Source organism: Trematomus bernacchii, unplaced genomic scaffold (assembly GCF_902827165.1).
Source record: "Trematomus bernacchii unplaced genomic scaffold, fTreBer1.1, whole genome shotgun sequence".
NCBI lineage: Eukaryota > Metazoa > Chordata > Actinopteri > Perciformes > Nototheniidae > Trematomus > Trematomus bernacchii.
The window spans coordinates 2,625,215-2,647,265 of NW_022987698.1; the positions used below are offsets into that span (position 1 = coordinate 2,625,215).

The window sequence follows — 22,051 nt, forward strand, 5'->3', positions numbered from 1 at the left end:
AGGCCGAAAATTAGGATGAGCGCAAACAGTCAAAAATGTTTTTTTCCCTCCCAGAGCTGCCAGCGCAGCGCCCCCCCCCCAGATCTGGCGCCCTAGGCAACCGCCTATGCCAAAAACCGGCCCTGTACACCATGCTAAATGTATGTCTGCATAAAGCTGAGTTATGATCAGTCATAATAACACACAGAATTTGGTGATGATGAAATAGTTTACAGTGAGATTTACTCCCATACTTTTGGCCATACTCACGCAGCCCTGCAAATGAATTGAGATTTCCACACAAATGTTCTTTAGCAAGTGTGCAGAGCAGTGTTGATTTAAAAAAGCAATTTGAAGGTTGGATATTTGTAAACCTTTTTTTGTGTATATATATTAATAATTTAAGATGTAAATTAATTCCAGTTTATTTGTAGTACTTTCTATTTGTATTGTGACATTTGGTGGCATCAATGTGTGCATTTGATACAGATAATGGAGCAGTTGCTTTAGGGCCACAGTGTATATCCCTTAAGGTCAAATAATGAGATCCTCGACCTCCGCCCCCCTCTCGCACCTCCACACAGAGCCCCCACACATATCAAATCCCAATTTAACCCCTGATTACAACGTTTGTTAAAAGGTAATCCTTCTGACATTGGATGAATGAAATTAACTTTAGCTCTCTAGCTAGTTTATTCACGCAATTTAAACCAAAGTATAGCCTATAGCTGCAATATAAGTTAGTGTGCATGTTGTCGGACGTCCACTGACTAACGTAGAGCGTTCACACAGGATCTGCTAGTCATATGGTGTCCTGTGAGGAACAGAAACACAAGCAGCCCGCTGGACTCAGATCTCTAGATACCTCATCACTCCTCTGCTGCTCCGATACAAGTTCGGGACTTCGGGCTGCGGTGGTTTGTTGATACATGTCGTCTTCTTCTGTTTGCTTTAATCGAGGCTACGTAGTTATGCAGCGCCCCCATCGGCAGTAAATGGAAGTACTACTACAAAGAACCCCGTTTAGTGCAGTTATTTCACACGTTTTGTTATATACACAGCTCGGAAATTATTACCGAGGTCCGGACCTCGGTGACCTCAATGGTGGATAGGGCCCTGGGCCTATGTACTTCTACTTTTACAATATCTGAGTAGTTCTTCTTTCTACTGTACAACATCTCTCTCTCTTTACAGTGAGACCCACGTGGCCTCCATGAACAGTCTCCGCCTTCTCATTCAGAAACCCATAACAGCCGCCCCCTCCTCCCTCACTCTGTCCCCCTGGTTCTCATTGTCATACAAACACGGCTCTCTCAAGCCTCTACTCATGGGCTCGTTAATGGTCAGAGCTGGGAAGAACACTTGTCCTGGAGACACTGGGAGATCTAGACTTGCATTTCCCCTTTAAGGCACCAGATGAATCCCAGCTAGGGCTAAATGGAAGAATAACTACACAGACTACAGACGTGAAGCGATCTTAACAGGTACCTACTAGCTCTTGAGGTCACAATCAGCTTTTTAATATATTTGATTTGTTGTTATTTACACATTTGCGCATGAGCATTACTTGGGTCTGGGTTCTTGAAGATAAAACAAATGTTATCAGTTCAGAGACTGTTGGGCATGTGGTTGTACTTCTGCTTTGCGCCTGTAGCTGTGTAATGTAGGCTAAAGGTTACTGTCTACGCTACACAGAGCAGCTATTTCCCCTGTTCAGTGAGTTTAGTGTGACACCGCAGGCTGTGATCATTGCTGCTGAAAGCTCACATAGTTTTGAACAAATGCATTTGTCTTGTGCAAATATTTGACCAGATGTATACAAATTAACTCTTTAAAAGGTTACTTTTCCATAGACTAATTTGCTATGATTGATTTCAGAAAATACAAGCTGTAAGTTATGAATACATGTGTTTCCCTTTTCAACATCTTGAGTTTATTTGCACACTTAATTAATCTCGGAAAAACAGATAATCTAAATTCACTGAACCCATTCCTCCCTGTTGATGCTAGACAGAGATACACAAAAAGGCACTTACTCATAAAGTAAGAATAACTGAAATGTTTTTCACAACAGCCCTCTTCATGTTCTGACTTGTCAGTATTTGTCCAGGGGGTTCGACTTGTAACTTTCCAACTGTCACCTGAAAGTTTTGCCAAGGAGCAACAAACTTTTCTTCTGTCCTACTCGTCTTCCAGGAATTATAGTCCTGTGCAACTAAATTTAGATAGTCGGTCAGTTCCTCCATCCACAGGCAGACACAAATATATTCCAATGGTTTTTTTTTTTCAAGCTGAAACATAAGACTGGTGATCATTAATAGTATACTTCTTTTAGCCACATTAGTCATGGCTTAAGGGATGGCAGTATACCACTTTGGTCTGAACTGTTGGATTGAAATACTGAAGGCTAAACGTCTCCCATTAGATTCATCCTGCTGAATTTGGTGATTACCACACACTTCGTGTTTTGCCACCAGCAGGTCAATATTTTAATTTGTAATAATGTAATAATAATAACTGTATATCATTAGCATATTAACATTGTTATTGTGAGTATGTTAGCATGTTGCTGTAAGCATTTCGCTCAAAACACCACTGTGCCAAACGATAACTTAACAATAATCTAAACAACAAATTCTATATTTAAAAATAAAATGTTTACGCTACTCCAGACCAGTTTAAAAGAAGATATTATAAATATATAATAAATAAAACATTATTTTGTTTTGCATTTCTGTTCAATTAGAGTGTTGTCTTCCTGGACAACAATGACACCATTTATAGGACATTAACTGAATAGATGCAGTTGATATTTTGAGCAGTGTTACAGTCTTTTTCCTGAGGTCATCCTTTACACTGAGGGGAGGAATTTCTCTAGTGAATTGGAACTGGAAGGTCAGACAGGGACACCACCATTGACACTGAAATGTTTGTGAGATACAAACACTCAGCCCTCCAGCCTCGATAGCACTGGTATGTTTTCTCACATACCAATGCCAGCAATATCATTTTCAGAGAGCAGAAACAAACTTATTTGTACAACATTTTGTATAGCCATGTCTGAAGTCATGCAATGCAAAGCTGTGCTGGACATCCAGAATTAAAAGCAGAGCGAAAAGCCTGCTATCATAGAAAGGTGAAACAATTTTCAGTCCAATAAGGGCCACACTTATTGAAAATCTTTCAGGTTTGTATATACATAAAGTGACAAAAGTAATTTTGAGAATAATGAATGAAAGAAAAAGGAAAATATAGGAGGTACAGAAATGGTCAGACGCTGTCCCAAATTTGGAGTTGGAAAGGTGTAGGGTGTTGTTTTCAACCATCCAACAAGCCCTTTTGAAAAAGCATATTGATAGCTTTAAATTCACCCAAAAACATACAAAATTGTTACACCAACCTCATACAGCGTGTCCACACTGAGCTTTTGGGGGTGCACAGCAGATGTCAATGAAGAATATAACTTGTTAGACTCTTAGGCAACGGTCCCTTGGTATCAGGAAATTAAATGAGAAGGTAAAGGTAAAGGTAAATGATATGAGAAGGCAAACAGAACTCAAGTTTATTTGAATGTACCGAACTTCCAAACTGTATCCAGCATCTGGTAGTGTCACAATGTCGCACTGTACCACAACATTTGAATTGATATGGCAGACAGCTTTTACACATACACTTATATTTCGGTACCACATTTGGGGCTCATTATTGTCTTGCTCAAGGAAACTGACAAGTCTATATTGAGCTACGGTTTCTTAATATTTAAGATATAGTCTGTAACATAGAATAATGTGTAAATTACACTTGACTTTTATATATGTTTTGCATATAAAATAGCTTTTCATTGTCCAGTAAGCTCTGCATTTTATATTGGTATGAACACCTGCATATTATCTCAATTTAAGTATATATTATACATTGTAAACACCTGCACCAAAGACTGCCTTTTTTTGCAGGGCCTGTGTTTGAAACTTTATTTGAAAAAATATTATAACAATGTGGTATTTCTACTTCTACCCAGTTTCAGTTTCAAAAGATTCAGATATGACTCCCAGGGACATCAGCATATACCGCCTTTTGAGAGCCAAGTATTTAAGATGAGATAAGGTGAACGAGCTGGCACCTGTAGCAACATTAGGTCTTTGCAGAGGCAAACAGGACTACTTTGGTGTAACATTATTTTACCCAGACAGAATAGAAAAAAAAACAAGTAGTCTAGATCAGCTACAACATTTATAGTTTCAGGGTTGTTTTTTTGCATGAGCAAGTAAATGTAATACAGTTTTACAAATTCAGGACATAAACACAGGGAATGGAATTGAAAATATTTACTGACTGGGTTCTACAGATGCTTGTTGATTAGAAAAAAAGGCATAAGGGAGCTGGTGGCTGTAAACTGAAAACCTGCTTGTCACTTAATATTACTGTTAGAATCAATGACCAATGTAAACAATAGCTGCTGTTCTCTGTGAAGACTTAGACCACAAACCTTTTATGAGACCTGATCAATTGTACAATTGAGTGTTGCATATCAGACATGCTCGTTTATAAATGATATTATTCCTTTCAGATTGTCATTTAACCATTTCCTTTATCCTTTCTCCTTCTCAGTATGAGCTTTAAAACAAAAACATATAAAGTAAGATCAATGCACCAAATGGCACACCCTAAAACATTTTAAATGTAGGTTTTCATATGGACTTTTAAGTCACAAGAAATTGCACTACAGAAAGCACTATTACAGTATATAAAGTTCTTGGTTCAACTGTGAAATGTCCTGCTAATACATTAACTTGGTCACAGTTAGAAAAGACAAATAATTATGAGGAATCCATATCCAGAGTTATTCGTGCCTCAAAGATAAAGTATCTGTCAGATCTACTGTCCATACAGGCTTTAAATAATATTTTCTTTTAGTTTTTTTAGATACTTCATAATTAACATAACATTGCAGGAATTGATATCACAACTCTCACGTTATGACCTTTAAATAACTGGTAAAGCTGTTTTGAGAATCTAGCATATAAAGCTAATGTAGTAGCACACATATTTTCCAGTCTATTTGCTCCCCTCCCACATTAAATCCAAGGCAGCAACACAAAAGCGACATTGATGGAAGAATTACCCTCATGCCAAGCTGCACTGACCCTTTATTGACCTAATACAGAAAGACTGCTGGCATTGTCCAAATTATGAACATTAAAATACAGTCATTAAATGATGTCAATATTCCTGCTGTGGTTAGTGATTATGTTGTTACGTTGCTTGCCCGGTACTAAAAGTTAATTTAAATACTAAGAATGTGCTGTCCTAACCCTTTGCTACTTCAAAATAACAAATAAATGAGATTTGTTTTATAAATGTTTTCAAATTTAAAGTGAGAATCGTATTTCTGTCACTGAAAACCACTGAAACTATTTGTTCTTTTTTCCCTTGTCTTGTTACAGTATGATGAAAAAGCCTTACGAGCCAGAGGACAAGTTCAGGCTGGAGATGGCCACAGCCCAGCCTGCACCCCCCACCCTGGCCCGAGGCGAGTGGTCCAACAAAATTGAGTTCCTTCTGGCTGTTGCAGGACAAATCATAGGCTTAGGAAATGTATGGAGGTTCCCTTACCTGTGCTACAAAAACGGAGGAGGTAAGTTTCATTGTAGTCAAAGAATTAAGGAACAACACTTCTACTTTCTTTAAAAGTACATACCCAGGATGTACTGTATAAAACACAAACTGTTAAGAATAAATATTTAAGTTTGAAAGATCCGACAGCAAGATCTTTATTTATTGCCATAATGTATGTCTGTGTTATAGTCAGAATCTCAATTTCCAAAAACGATTTAGCTTCTCCTATTTTTTGTAAGTATTCTATGCAGCTTTCTCTGTCCACATTCATTCATATTCCTAATGCTGTCACCAAAGAAAATAAAAGTTCACTTATCTCATAATTATGATTTACTCTCTCATAACAAGAAAAAGATCCCACCTTTCTCTCCGTGTGGGGAATGCAATGCGCTCCAGACATCCTTGAAGTGCCCTGTTTCATTGGGTGTGATAAAGTTAAACAAATCACACCTGGCCACTCCAAAAAAAGTATTTGTTCAGAAACTTGTACTTGTACAGTTGTACAGCAACCTAAAAAAACACAAATCAAAAGAAACCTAAAGAAGAATTGTGTTGCATTTAGAAAAAAAACACTGTAAGTGGTTAACATACATTTAAAAACTTTTACCAATTTGATAACACACCTGTGATTAAGACAAATACAGAAAACATGTGCATATTCAGACGAGTTGTCCAAACATGAACACTGCAGAGGAAAGTCAAAGCTGATATAAACTGACTGCTAAACTGATGAGCAGACGTTGAATGTTTTAGATATTTGATATCTTTCATGCTCAACTCTTAGCGTGATTCTTGTGGGTTACCCTATGAGTTTGAACTTCAAACATCTTATGTGGTGTAACTTTCCGTTTCCCCAAGGCGTGTTCTTCATCCCCTACATCCTCTTCCTCTTCACCTGCGGCATCCCCCTGTTTCTCTTGGAGACGTCTCTCGGCCAGTACACCAAACAGGGAAGCATTACATGCTGGAGGAAAATCTGTCCGCTTTTTGAAGGTAAAGTTGGAGAATTACTATCAGAATCTCAATGTGAAATCAAATAAGTATTTTCAAAACATAAATATTTGTGTAAGTCAAAAAACGACATGGCTCTTCTATAGTTGCTGCAGTGAATTTAGGACAAAGCATTTGAAAAGCAATGTGACGGTTCAGACGACAATATCTGTCTATGTGCTAAGGATGTAATAAGATGCAACATAATAAACTAATACAACTTTATTTATATAGCACCTTTCATGCAAGATGCAGCCCAAAGTGCTTTACAGAGTAAGGCGCCGTTTACACGAGGAGAAAACTGCTTGTATCTGCATAGTTTCGCGTGCGTATAGCCCTATTATTTACACGAGGCCGATAGAAACGGACCCCACAAACGATAACGGGTCCCAAGGTGGATAGATTTGCAAACGAAACGCTCTGGGGGGTCAACGGAGTCCGTGTAATCACCTCTATACGAATATTTCCTGAAAAAATAACGATAGCCCCACCTCTCCCCACCTCTCCTGCTCACTGCTGTAGCAACTATCAAAAATAGCTGTGTTAATTAAACGCACAAGGGGTTCTTGAATGAAATAATATTATAAAAGGCAAACCAGAATTGTTAACGCCCAATATACTCCTTAAACAAAATAAACAGAGTCAGATTTCATGCATTGATCCATTATATTGACAATTTTCCAGCCAAACAACACAAACAAAATTAAAAAAGTCCGCTCTGCGATACACCAAACTTGTCTTTACTGCCTAATCCAGGCCATTATTGTTCATTGCTCCTGCGCCTGTTTGTAGGCAGAGGACCGGCGTGTCCCAGAGGAGCGATCTCACCCGGTGTTTGTAGAGAATATCTCTCTTTCTGAGCGCGTCCTCTCCACGGAGACGTGCTTCTTGGTCGGTCGATGCAATATCCACAGATTCGGTTTCTTTCAGTTAACTTCCCCGTTGCATTTATCCATATGCTGAGGAAATTACTATATCCCGCTGAATACCAGCAATCGCCACACACACTTCCTCCTGTCAGTAGCTACTGCTAGTGCTACTGCTACTGACCATGCTACAGATATTAGTGCAAAATCTACAGCTCCTCTACCACAACCATCAGCAACAAGTGGACATGGAGAATTACATGAACTACATGTTGCTAAATACACCGCGGGGCATAAACAGAAGGGTAGCCATGGCAACATTGCTGCAGGGCTGCTCCAGGCTGCTCTTCTTCGCTGCTTTTGGTGTATTTTGGCGGAAGTTACAGCGCCACTTACAGTCCCGGCATATGTACTACAGCGTTTCCAGCGGTCTCGTTTGAACAGACACGTTAAATGAAACGAATGCATGTGAACGGAAGACTTTTTTGAATACGCATACTGTGCATAAACGCAAACGTTCCCGTGTGAAGGAGGCCTAAGACATGATACACAATAAAGAGTGAGAAACATAATAAAAAACAAGTTATAAACAAACAGAAAAGTTATATCACAGAACCATAAAACCATAAAACATGATCAATGATACAACTAAAATTACCCAAAATTAAATAGATAGGTCTTTAATTCACTTCAAAGAATGCCAATGCAGTTTGCTGTTCTCAGATCCAATGGGAGGCTATAGGAGCAATAATACCATATCATAGTTTATTAGTTTCTCAATATATTATACTTTTCTTCATAAGATGGGCAGTTATTACCAGAGTCGGGATCTTACTGTACATTCTATCACATGTTGTGTCTTGCACATTTTCTTTGGTGTGCTCACACTATTTCTAAAAATCATGTGATCACAACGATGTGACGTGTTAGTTAAAGGAAAACACTTTAAGACAAGAGCCTGGACATTAACCTCTTAAGCACGGCGGTCCCCCCATTGGACCCCTCCCACCGTTTTTTTTTCGAGATAATGTCTCAGGGCTTCTTAACATTTATGAAACTATTAATGTGTAGCACCAGATTAACGGGAAGAATCTCAGCTAACTGAAGATATGAACCATTTTTACCAAAACAAAACACAAGTCTCATAAGAAGCGTCTAAATGACCCCTGAGCGAAAAGATTCTAACGCACTGCGGCACACAATTCAAGATAAAGATACCCTTATTACTTATCGTAGCTGCACATAAAATATAGCCGATTAAAGCTGAGACTCCACTGATTATTTAGGTATAGTATCATCACTGAGCGATCCGAACTTGCGACAGGGGAAGCAAACACAGACATCACAACACGTACCTTTACGGAGCTTTTACGGCAGATCGTCTCACCGTAGCTGTCAATTAGGTCAAAAGACGTGTTCAATGGCATTAAAACGAAAAAAAAATGCTACAACTGTTGATCCATAGGTTGATAATGTACCTGTGCCTTTGAAGAAATTATTTATAAGCCATAATTCCATTTTTTATGTAAAAATCGGAGCGGAAAAGTTAGCTGCTAATGGTAGCCACCAGAGTGTATGCAGCTTCCGGTTTTGGTAACGCGTCACTCTCACTCCTTATTTGTTAACGTTTTGGTGTGTATATAACTTTCCCTCGATTCCATTGGCTCTAGCGGTTATAAAGAGATTTCATTCATCAAAATCGAGCAAGGGGGGCCAATGTGACCCAAGAAGTGGGTTTTTTTGGCTAAATCTCTAAAAATGTCAAATTTCACTTGTTTTGCATCAATCTTGAGACAGGGTACTTATTATATGTTGTACTTTGGATTCCTAAAGCTTTTAGTCTACTAACCAAGGGTCTACATCAGACGTGTCAAACTCAAGGCCCGCGGGCCAAATGTGGCCCGCCACGTCATTTGATGTGGCCCGCGAGAGCTCGCAAAGAATATAAACAGTTTATTATACGGTTACATGCCGTTTAAGCACGTTGCCCATAAACTGCATGTCCCAAAATGCATTTCGTTTTGTGACGTGCGCACTGAAGCGACTTCCTATCAGCAGCGGCACTCTGAGGCGGTGAGTGACCAGTGTGTGACTGTGAGTAACACAGAGTTGAAGGAACATAATTTACGGCGGCACAGAGACACCAAACACGGAGCAAAGTCTGCTTCAGCAACCGAGACAAGCAACTCCAGTCCCAGAACAAACAGACAGAATGACCCGCTCTTTAAGAATCAGTCGGTGTTGCTGCGGCTCAGAGACACGCATGGATTTATTATGTTTTAGAAAAACTCGCGTTACGGTTATTTCCGGTTTCTGGTTGATTAAAATATATGAGGTCTTGGCTTGCAGAGTATGAACGTCTTTTTGCTATATTCAGACGATAAATACTTATAAATACTTGTGTAAAGTTTGTAAAGGAAGGAGGAAAACTTCCGCGATCCCTGTCCCCTCTCACTCTGTTCCTCCTCATCACGCCGCCGCCCCCCCCCCACTCACTGCTTACTGAAATAGTGAGTGACAGGTGATAGTAACACAGCAGGATCTGGGACAGGGGGTTCTCAAAGTCTTGGCTTTCAGACTATTAAAATATTATTGCTGAATTCAAATGAAATATAGCCTACTTAAATAATGCTTGATATACAAAAGAAAAATACTTTATTATTCACAAAAAATAGATTTCACAAACATTGTATCTCTTTTTGATAAGATATGATGAGGCTAACTAAATTTCATAAATTCATGGGATTTATGTAACAGTAAGAGAGTGAAATGTTAGTCTGAGCCCACATACAGTATTTTTGTGTCTACGTGCACAATACATTAATGCACAACCATGTGCTTTCAGACGTAGTTATTGCCAAAACCAATAATACTCCAATGCAGAGGCAATATTGTTATACAGTATAAAACATTATTTTGATATTTATATATGTATATTTATATAGTGTTAAAATTACAACCGGCCCTTTGAGGGCAACCATAATGCTGATGTGGCCCGCGATGAAATTGAGTTTGACACCCCTGGTCTACATCATCCAATGGTAGTTTTCACTATAAGTAAAAAAGAATTTTTGGACGGACACTATAATTTACAGTTTTTTACTATGTAAAATCTGAATTTTCTTTAAAATAAAAAACATCTATATTGATTCTGACTTTTCTACATCTAACTCACAGGTTTATCATTACTTTGAGAATAAAGATGATTAATTTAACCCTTTTAGAAGGGAAGATATGGTCATTTGTTCTGGGAATGTCATTTTCGAGCCTGAGACCTGAAAAACAGGCTCAGGGCGTAAGAGGTTAAAGAATGACAGATTCCTGTGTTCCTCACAGGAAAGTTGTTAATTATTGCTTCTTGTGAGCTATTACATGAAGAGGGACAAGTTATAAAAGTTGATGTGTATCTATCTTATTTAAGAAAGCCGTCAAGTACACACATCTTTAGCAAATCTACAACAGTAGAAACAACTTTTACGTCACTGAATGTTCTCTGGAATAACATTGTGTTGTTTGGCAATAATCATTGATATCCAGACCCGGCGTCATGGGCGGGCCCCATGGGGCCGGGCCCGCACATCCAGGATTTGGGCCTGCTGTTTTAATCAGGGCTGAATAAAACATTTTAATTTTTTTATTATTATGTTTATTGTTGTTATTTGTAGGGCTTTGTCCTAATTTATTTTTGTATTAAACTATGTTGAAAGATTAGTTTAATATCATTTTTTTTATTTTGCTAGGAAATTCTGAATGAAAGTCTGAATGAAAGTCTGAATGAAAGTCTGAATGAAAGTCTGCGCGCAAGTGTGTTTTTTTTTTAAGTGAGATGCGGCACAGCAGCCTGTCAAAAGGAAAAAGAAAAAAAAAGAGCTCACAAAATGAATATGGCAACTCAGCGCCAGATGCAGGCACATTAGAATAAATCAGTTACGTTACCAACGAGCTAGCAAGCCAGCCAGGGACATTGGCAAATTGCAATCAATTATATTTTGAAGAGAAATTTACTCCCAAGCCCTCTCTCACAAACTCCTGCTCTGTGCGCAAGCAGACCGCTGCACGCGCTCTCTCCCTCGCTTAAAGGAGAGGTGTCATGCTTTTCCGGTTATTACCCGTCCCCTTGTGTGTTATGAAGGTTTTTATGCATGTAAACGGTGTGCAGAGTCACAACCCTCAAAGTACACCCTATAGTGAGTAAAACTCTAAAGCAGAAAATACCTCCCCAAAACGCCTCGTTGGAGATACGTCATTGTCCATTTGATTCTTCCGGGTACGGGATGATGTAATCCCGTACCCGGAACGAAATGGACCAATCCGTGGAGCCGTTACGTTAAGCCCCCGCTGATTGGTCCAAATTGACCAATCCACGGACTTCCTCAGACACAGGCAGCTCTGCTGATTTCTCCTCCCTGGCTGCAGGCTGATAACAGACAGTTGGGATCGCGGCGAAATTCTCTCTGCAGACCCATTCTCACAGCGTTTATCAACCTTTTTCTTACTCAATATCAAGCCACACTTATTGTTTTTAATTCGGCTGTGAGTTTGTGTGTGCTCAGGATGAATTTGGCTGTGTTTCGCTATGTATCCTAAACAAGGAAACAACACCTCCACGGAGCTCAGCGCGATTCACAACGTCCCGACCAATCAGAGCACACTGTGCTCACAGGGAGGGTGGGGGCTGGAGCTTTTGGAGCTACAACGAGCCGTTAAAGGCAGAGAGTGAAATTCAGTGAATACACGTAGTTTACAGAGATGCTGTATGAGAAACCAATGTGAGTTTGGAAAAATGCACAGTATAAATCTATTTTAGTATACCTCAACAATGGAATTATGATCAGTGGAAATGGCCATGACACCTCTCCTTTAATCTCTCTCTCTCTCTCCCTTTCTCTCCATCACTCCACCCTGTTTGCGCTCAAGTTTGCCTGCGTGCTTGCCCAAGTTGGCACAGCGTTACAAATGTGCCACAAAACCAACCAATGGATATATAATAAGACAGTCAACAGCCTTATGGCAACCTAAAACCCCTCTCTTTCCGTAACAACAATTTACGAGCGCCTCTCCCCCCCGTTGACAAATCACGAGCGTCTAGCTACCCCCCGTTGACAATTCAGATTTCCCGGAGTGTCGGGGTGGGCCCGCCCATGTAAATCAAATGCCCGCCCACAGATGTATGTCTGCCGCCGGGTCTGTTGATATCCCATTATGACTGTGACCCTTAAATTACAATATTAGAATATTTAATTAAATGTTCACTTTAAATAGTTGTATTAATCTTGTTTTTTGAGTTAATCAATTTAAAAAAAATTGTAGTTTACAACTGCAATATTTTTATTTTTCATTAAATGTTTATGATTTTCTATTATGTTATAAATTGGATTTCTTTGTATTGAAATTAAAATTATCTTTACGCTTTATAATTTGTTTGTGTATCATTTTTTAAACTAGTCTTGTCTTAACGTTACCTACTTTCAAGCATTGAGCGTGTGACTTAAAGACCTTTGCTGTTTGTCTTTCTGTTTGTTTGTTTGTTTGTTTGTTTGTTTGTTTGTTTATCTATTTGTTGTTGTGCTTTTTGTTTGTGTATGGCAGGTATGGGCATTGGCCATCAGGTGGTTGTTTTATACTCCAGCATCTATTACATCATCATATTGGCCTGGGCTTTCTTCTATCTCTTCTCCTCTTTCAACTCTGAGCTTCCCTGGGCCAGTTGCAGAAACAGCTGGAACACAGGTATGTGCTGGTATGTGATCTCAATGAATGCATTAAATTAAACAAATAACTGGATTATGATGGATCTTTAGTAAAATAATTGCTGATTATTCCACTGTTTATTGTGTTTAGTGTCTTGCTTTTGTTTTCTAGAGAGATTAATCTGATTTGTGGCTCATTGTAGCATCAGGTTTTGGATCTGAAGTTTAAATGTCAGCTACTGGAAACATTTTAAATCTTGAGGTGCCAGTTTAAATCTGCCTGGCTGTGATACAATTCACGTTATGTTACATACTTACATATCCCTACCAGACAGGTCTCTCATGGAAAATGTTCATTTTAAATGTTTCACTTACACAAGACATCCTTTACTTCCCTGAAAAGTCCATACTCATGAAGTGAGTTCTGGAGCTTTACATTTTCTTATTACACTGCAAATCACACACAGGGCCATGATTGGCTTCCAAACTAGAAACATAGAAAAATGTCTTCTTCAGGACCACAAATAGTGTTAAATGGTCATACCTGCCTAGTACATGTATTTACTTCATTGATAGAGTAGGCTATATGGAAAAGTCTACCATTCCACGGTTTTGACCAAGGCAGCATTTGATGATGTTTGTATTTGCAACAGAGACCTGTGTGGAGTTTGATCGAAAGGATGATTATTTGAACTGGACTGTAGCTGTGAATGCTACATCACCAGTGAAAGAGTTTTGGGAGTGAGTATGAAAACAAAATCCAAAATCCAACTATGGCAATAACATCTTGACGTTTCTGAATTACAACTGAACATTTTATTTGCAGGAAGAGAGTTTTGAATATCACAGGAAGTGTCCATGAGTTAGGCAGCATACGATGGGAGCTGGCTCTGTGTCTTCTGTTGTCCTGGATCATCTGCTACTTTTGTGTCTGGAAAGGGGTAAAGTCAACTGGGAAGGTATGTCAAAGAACTGAGCATTTTGTATGTTGTATGTAAAGTACCATTAACTATTTAACTGTTTAACGACAATGCATTAGATCAAATGATACTCTTTACAGGAAGTGCAATCATATCATTTTTCCGGATACTTTGCCGCTTTCACTACCATTTCATTAAATATTGACAACATGATGTGCTCTTAAGAAGTTAATGATTGAACATAAATGTTTCCCGGAACAACAAGTACATCAAAATGGAAAAGAGGTATACTAGAGTGAGGAGATGACTACAAAGAAATTTGCCAAAGATTATCTTTCGCAATTGAAACTGCTCTGTCATCGATTCTCTGAATGATGAGTGCTTGATCCCTTGATTGGTTGGGTGGATTACGTTTATGTATAAGACATTTAACATTAAATAACTATTTTCCACAATCAAAATGTCACATTTGATCACTCTATTTTTCACATATCTTTCGGACTATTTGGGACTCAAATGTCCGTCAACAATAGCATGGATCCTAAATAAGCGCTTCATATCTACACAGGGGACCTATGTCACGGAGTCCGTCATGTTGCACATTAGCCCAGACCACACACCTGTTTTGTAAATGGCTTTCATGTTTTGACATTACCTAAAAGCCACAAACTAACTTTCACTTTTCCACAGGTAGTGTATTTTACTGCCACATTTCCATACCTGATGCTGGTGGTACTGCTTGTGCGTGGACTTACGTTGCCAGGGGCCATAAATGGGATCAAGTTCTACCTCTACCCAGATCCATCCCGCCTCAGCGATCCACAGGTATGAACACGCTTCACCACTTCTTTGTTTGGAGGATATGTGGCTTTTCTTAATCTACGGGTGATCCTATCCTTACATATTATCATATTACACATTATCTGAACAAGCATTCATGAAAATTAAGATATTCCGGAGATAAAATCAGAAAACTAAAGCAAAGTGTGAAGCTTCTTTTTTGTTTCATCATAGTATTGCATTCAACTTAATGAGAAAAACATAGGTATATATTAATTTATTTGAATACACATGCAAAAGTGAAGGCTAATCCGAGTTCGGGAGTTTGAACGTATTCGTTAATTATACACTGTTTGAAATGGCATCACACGTTCTAATGTAACTGTTTTGGCAGATGATTGCTTTTCTAATGTCACATAAGTCGTCAGCAGTGTAAAGATTAGAAAAACAAAGTGTTCAGCACACAGTGTATTCTCAGAAACAGTAACTGCCTTTCATATGTTATTTATTGTCAACGTGTCCTTTTTTTGACTTTCAGGTGTGGATGGATGCTGGCACACAAATATTTTATTCCTATGCTATTTGCATTGGGTGTCTTACTGCGCTTGGCAGTTATAACAAGTATGACAACAATTGTTACAAGTAAGTTCAATAAAATGTATTTTGTGTGTTTTTCCAGTGTGGGTACTGTTGATTCCCACCGAAATAAAGAAAACGTCTAACACTAAGTTGCCCAGGCAGCAGCTTCAGTAGCGCCAGTGATTTCAATAGCACAACGGTCTCTGGAGATATACAAGACGTTTTGAGACGTTTGCCAGAACATCTCTAATGCCCATTTTAGGCTGCACATTTTGGAGTAGTTTACACAAAGGAAACACCGAGTGTGAAGTGAAGTTTCTTAAAAAATGCTTCTCAGGATTACGGAGCCATGCCATACCTTTACCAAGCCCTCTTAGGCCAGTTTAGGATGTGATGAGTGACCGTGTTGTATGTTAATACAGAGTAATGGAGTTTTCAATATATTTGTGTCTTTTTGTTTTTAGGGACTGTGTGTACTTGTGCCTTCTAAACAGTGGGACCAGTTTTGTAGCTGGTTTTGCCATCTTCTCTGCACTTGGATTCATGGCATATGAGCAGAACACAGACATATCAAAAGTGGCAGAGTCAGGTGAGAATGTAGAAAACTGTTATTAATCAGACAATAAGAAAATAAATTGAATAGCTTTGTAGGTTTAGATCAGCAATAGCACAAATTGCTCCTCATTCCATAAATTTAAATTTAAATTTGACTCCACAGCAGAAAAAAATCCATTATTTATTTTGACCATCAAATTCTTACGGCAGGTCCTGGCTTGGCGTTCATTGCCTATCCTCGAGCGGTCGCCATGATGCCTTTTCCTCAGCTCTGGGCGGTTTTATTTTTTGTAATGATCATCCTACTGGGACTGGACAGTGAGGTAAGCACTGAGAGAACAAGAATCAGACATTTTGTTTCTCTCTTTAATACATGAATATGCAGTAGATATATATTATTTGGAGATGTTTTGAATAATCATCAAAAACAATTACAAAATATTGGTCTTTTGTTCACCTGGTTAAAATATATACATTTTTTACTTTATTACACATAGATTGCATAATAGTCTTAATGAACTTGTAGGGGATTTGGCTTTATGATCTCTTGCCCTTTGTTAAAGTTCTGCGGTTGTCTGACCGATCCATTTATTTCCTCTAGTCATGTTTTCACTGCTGTTTCTTTTGTATGTTTGAATATCTGTGGGTTTGTTACCAGGATACCTAAAAAACAAGCTAACAGATGGTACAAGCCAGTATCAAATGGCCACTGAACTTGTTTCAATGAATTTCAATAGGGTGAGGGATAAGTCGTAATGTCTTGATCTGAATTTAGGTTGAGGGTTCAGATGCAGAAAAATAAATAAAAAATGTAAATTTATTTCGAGAACATTTCAACATTATCATGAACTCCTGCACTTACTAATAGGAAATGTTGGCTTGTGTATCTCAATACTTACTCACTATGTGTGTTTCGCTGCAGAACCAGATCCAGAGGAATCCAGATTACCAAATATATCACCTTAATCATTATAATAAAACTACCTGTTCAGAGGAGTGTGCTGTATTGAAAGAGATGTGCCCTCAAAATGCTAACGGTATGTGTGCAGCATATGTAGAGTTAGTGCGTAACTGTGGGCTCTGTGTTTCAGTTTGTTGGACTGGAAGCCATCGTTACAGCGATTTCTGACACAAACCCTTCCTTCTTCCACGTTGGCCATCGACGTAAACTTCTTCTCCTTGCCATCAGTGTTTTTAGCTTCTTCGTCGGCCTAGTGATGATCACAGAAGTAAGATCCTATCAAAATGTCAAGCCACTTCTTTAACAATAACCTTTGTTCTCGTGTTGAAAGACCCTAACACAACAACTCTGATGTCTCACACACAGGGTGGGCTGTACATCTTCCAGCTGTTTGATTACTATGCCTGCAGTGGGATGACTCTCCTTCTCTTTGCCAGTCTGCAGTCTATCTGTATCGGATGGATATACGGTGAGTTAATAAACAAAAAGCGTCTGTGAGGTTTCTTCAGTGCAATGTTCAATTCCCTTATCGAAGCGTTTCAATCTACTTACAGGTGCAGACCGGTTTTACGAAAACATAGAGGACATGATCGGCTACAAACCAACATCCCTGATAAAGTATTGTTTGAAGTATGTCACTCCAGTAATATGCATGGTGAGTCAGTTAAAGTTTACTCATTCAAATAGTATGCTGATTAATCTTTAGCTAAGCCTGGCTGCCGACATAGTTAAAGGTCCCATGTCATGCTTTTCCGGTTATTACCCGTCCCCTTGTGTGTTGTGAAGGTTTTTATGCATGTAAACGGTCTGCAGAGTCAAAAACCCTCAAAGTACACCCTGTAGCGAGTAAAACACTAACACAGATAAGACCTCCCCAAAACGCCTCGTTGGAGATTTCTCATTTTCCATTGTTTACTTCCTGGGTATCGTGATGTAGGGATGGCCAGTAGCCACGCCCAGAGCTATGACGCGATACGGTCATGCGGTACCCGGAACCAAATGGACCAATCCGTGGAGCCGTTACGTTAAGCCCCCGCTGATTGGTCCAAATTGACCAATCCACGGACTTCCTCACACGCACACACTCAGTGCAGGCAGCTCAGCTGATTTCTCCTCCCTGGCTGCAGGCTGATAACAGACAGTTGGGATCGCGGCGAAATTCTCTCTGCAGACCCATTCTCACAGCGTTTATCAACCTTTTTCTTACTCAATATCAAGCCACACTTATTGTTTTTACTTCGGCTGTGACTTTGTGTGTGCTCAGGATGAGTTTGGCTGTGTTTCGCTGTCGCTAAACAAGGAAACCACACCTCCACGGAGCTCAGCGCGATTCACAACGTCCCGACCAATCAGAGCACACTGTGCTCACAGGGAGGGTGGGGGCTGGAGCTATTGGAGCTACAACGAGCCGTTCAAGGCAGAGAGTGAAATTCAGTGAATACACGTAGTTTACAGAGATGCTGTATGAGAAACCAATGTGAGTTTGGAAAATTGCACAATATAAATCTATTCTAGTATACCTCAACAATGGAATTATGATCAGTGGAAATGGCCATGAAATGGGACCTTTAAGCTATGCCAGTAAGACTTGAAGGAATCCTAACTGTGAGAAAATGACTGCAAAGACAAATTCCCATGATCCCACGCTACCACCAAACTCATTGATTGTTTGATAGTTCTCAATTAGATTGAAACCATGGCAGAAACATATTTGTCATACTTGTAGCTCACTGCCTATCGCATTTATGGTGACAACCCTGTGAAATATCACAAGTGGCGAATATTTTCAAAGTGAGATCAAATTGTACCTGCAATTTACCGTAGGGAGAAGAACATAATGAAGATCGTAGAGATCCTCACTTTAACATTTAAACAGAACGTAACGTGTTCAGGGACATCCAGGACTTGGAGGGGAATTGCCATACTGTGGATCTGCTATCAATTAATAAACACAGTGTTTAATCTATTCCACCCTTTTCTCTTTTGTTTTTGGTTCAAGATAGACAACAAAAAAACATCTCCATATCAATTTATATTTCCACATGTGGTGAAAGCCAAAGCTTGACATCCATTATTCATGTTATCGGGGGGGATTTAGCGGTCAATTGGGGTTTGATGCTCATCACTTGTTAAACGAAACTTCTATTGTTGGAGGTTTTGGCTGATAACAAGTGTCTTATTTCAGGACTATAATTTCACTTTATATATATATATATATATATATATATAATATATATAACAATTTTTATTTTTATTTTAAATAATAACTTCTCAGTTTGTTTATTTATTTAATATTGTTTACATTACTTTTTATTTATTTTTTCCTTCTTATTTATTTTCATCGTTATGCGTTGAATTATTATTTCAGCCCTGGAAATTGCCTTGTAATATTTGTATTGGTGTATATGAGTGCATTTGTGTACTTATACACCTGAACATATGGTGCTTATGTATATTTTGTGTATGTGTGAACATATGAATGTAAAAAAAGTCACTTGAAAATAAGTGTCCACAATGTTTATATGCATATATTATTATTATTTATTTGCCAAGTATGTGTACATATATATATTTTTATATATAGTATTTTCCTTTTCAAAAAAGATAGTCAACTACTATTGACATGTGCAGAAAATGACCCTATATCTAGTTTTCATATATATATGCATTTATTTATATTTTCCCTAACTTCAATTGATTTTTTCCCTAGTTTTTCTTTATTTCTTTGTACTCCTTAATTTCTATACGTTTTTGACGCAATAATGCCAATGTTATATTAGGTTGATTCACGGGAGGGCTACTTCCCATAAGCTATGCTTCAGCCCTCCCGCTTCTACTAATTTTGTTTATCTTTGTGTGTATGAATTATACTTTTTTCTTTTTTGGATGAATTAGTAGAATAAATAAAATAATTTAAATAAAAAACATTTGGTCTATTGTAGCTTGGGAGATTTGGGGAACATTGCAACATAATTGTGTTCATTGTCTAACCCCAGACTTTAACTGACTTCTCCATGACTGTTTTCAGGGAACGTTTGTTTTCTCCTTGATCAAATACACTCCTCTGAAGTTCAACAACACTATTGAGTATCCTTGGTGGGGATATGCTCTCGGCTGGTGGTTTACTCTCTCCTCTACACTCATGGTTCCTCTAATTATGTTGTACAGGGTGTGCACTACTCCTGGTACACTGCGACAGGTAAGCTGTTTGTATAATAGTTACATATTTAATAAACATGTTATTTTATTTTAATGTATTAAAACCTATATTCTTCTTTTTTAGAGGTTCTCTTTTTTATGTACTCCAACTGAAGACCTGAAATTGAACAGATCAGGGAAGAAAGGACTTGAAATGCTCAAGTTGCCCTCATCTGACGGCGTAGTGTCCTATGACAATGAGCAAACTGGAGCTGCTTCAGATTTTCTGAACATCATGAGTCATAGATAATCATGCCCTCAAGTCAGTGCTCTGACTCCTTTTAAAGCTGTGGTCCCCAAGTGTTTATGTTCAAACTCGTACCCCCCTGTCCTTGGTTGCTAAAGCATACTGGTTGCGACCAGTACAATTTTTGTTTGCATACGTTTCAAAGGCATACAAATTATCCATTAACAAAAAACAATGCTTTTCTGTCATTTAAATAACTGCAATAATCATTTGAGGGTTTGAATTCTGACAGAAATAGTGTAAAGATAAAATGTCCACCTAACTGTAAAGGGAACATCTGCTTTTAGCCACATATCATAATCTTCAAGAAAAAACATTCAAAATACTGAATAGTCCATCAAAACATTTTGAAATATGTTCTAAATAGCCAATGTGAAATAGTAACAAACAAAACAAACAAAGCCTCAAACTTATTCAGAAAACTCCTGTCGCTGCGAGCTGAAACCAATGATTACTTTCCTAATAATTTAATCTGTTAGATTTTACTTGATACATTTAGTTTTCAGCGACAAATGCACATTAAAGCTTCCCAGAATATGAGGTAACCGTGAAAAACTTAATATCCTCCCAATTCATCATGTATTAGTGTTTTGTTGATCAATTAATGTATCTTTTAGTTGTGTCAGCTCTTTCATCAAGTGAACCTTAAAACCTGCTTTTCATAAAGAAACAGCATGCTTGCATTCACACTCGTATTTTAAACTGTTACTTTTGGAAAGGAAAAGTGTTGAGAAAATTAGTGTTTTGTTTTATCCAGGTTGTACAACTTCTAAGAGTAAATTAACCATGATAAACACTTGCCAAATAAGCCATACAGTTTGAACACTTAAGTCACTTGTAGGTGAAATTGAATTTCAAATTGTGGATATAGCTACATGAAGCAGTAATATGAAAGAGGAACGGTTGTCCAGCACTTATTGTCCGATTCAAACTTTGGACATTGCCTGCACCTTAAGTTTAACTTAAGTGTGTCTGACATTAGAAGAACTGTCACCATAATAATGTGCATGTAATGCACACAGGAAGGAAATAATTCAGCACAAGTTAGTGTTTGGTGAAAACAAACAAACTCGAGTTGGGTGTGACGATGGAATACCAATTGATAAAGAAAAACACTGAGAAAGCCTGTTGACAGAGCCACAAAGAGTATATTTTTAACAGAGCTATTCCGATTATATTTTTACTGAAGTCTCAACTTTAAATTGTTTTTATACAGAAGGTGAAGGTAGTATTCATATCATTTTGTATATTGTTCTTTTGTATCATTGGCATTCAAATTGGTGGCAATAGCCCTTTGTGTAACATGTAAATGCTATAAAATTACATTACTTACATTTAAGGATCAAAATCTAATTTGTCTATTTTTACGTCTGTTTTCACAAGATTTATGAAAATAATTTCTGTGCTTGTTTGATTCATATTACTGATACATACTGTAATGTGTTTATTTTATATGTCAATCGTAAATAAACAATGTGCCATACTTTAAATCATTTCAACGTCATCTGGTAATAATGTCTCATTAACTAATGGAGTTGCATAAGGAAGAGGCTCTTTTGTAGTTTAAATTAACTATGACAAGTGAGCAAACTGATCAAATAACATTGTGGTAAAATTGTAAAGAGTTAACTTTTAACCTGTGGGGAATTACTCATTTTGACCCCGAAGAA

At 38.2% G+C, this 22,051-nt stretch overlaps 1 protein-coding gene across 1 annotated transcript; it reads left to right on the forward strand.

The window, feature by feature from the left end:
* The first annotated feature begins 1,248 nt into the window (after positions 1-1,248).
* Positions 1,249-21,874, forward strand: LOC117489857 (sodium- and chloride-dependent GABA transporter 2-like). The gene is made up of 15 exons (XM_034139404.1): positions 1,249-1,463; positions 5,424-5,614; positions 6,454-6,588; positions 13,041-13,181; positions 13,795-13,882; positions 13,968-14,100; positions 14,752-14,886; positions 15,380-15,483; positions 15,885-16,009; positions 16,186-16,298; positions 17,067-17,204; positions 17,303-17,405; positions 17,491-17,591; positions 19,965-20,135; positions 20,220-21,874. The coding sequence occupies exons 2-15, from the start codon at positions 5,425-5,427 to the stop codon at positions 20,382-20,384; spliced, it is 1,842 nt and encodes a 613-aa protein (XP_033995295.1). The 5' UTR covers positions 1,249-1,463; position 5,424; the 3' UTR covers positions 20,385-21,874.
* Positions 21,875-22,051: the final 177 nt, after the last annotated feature.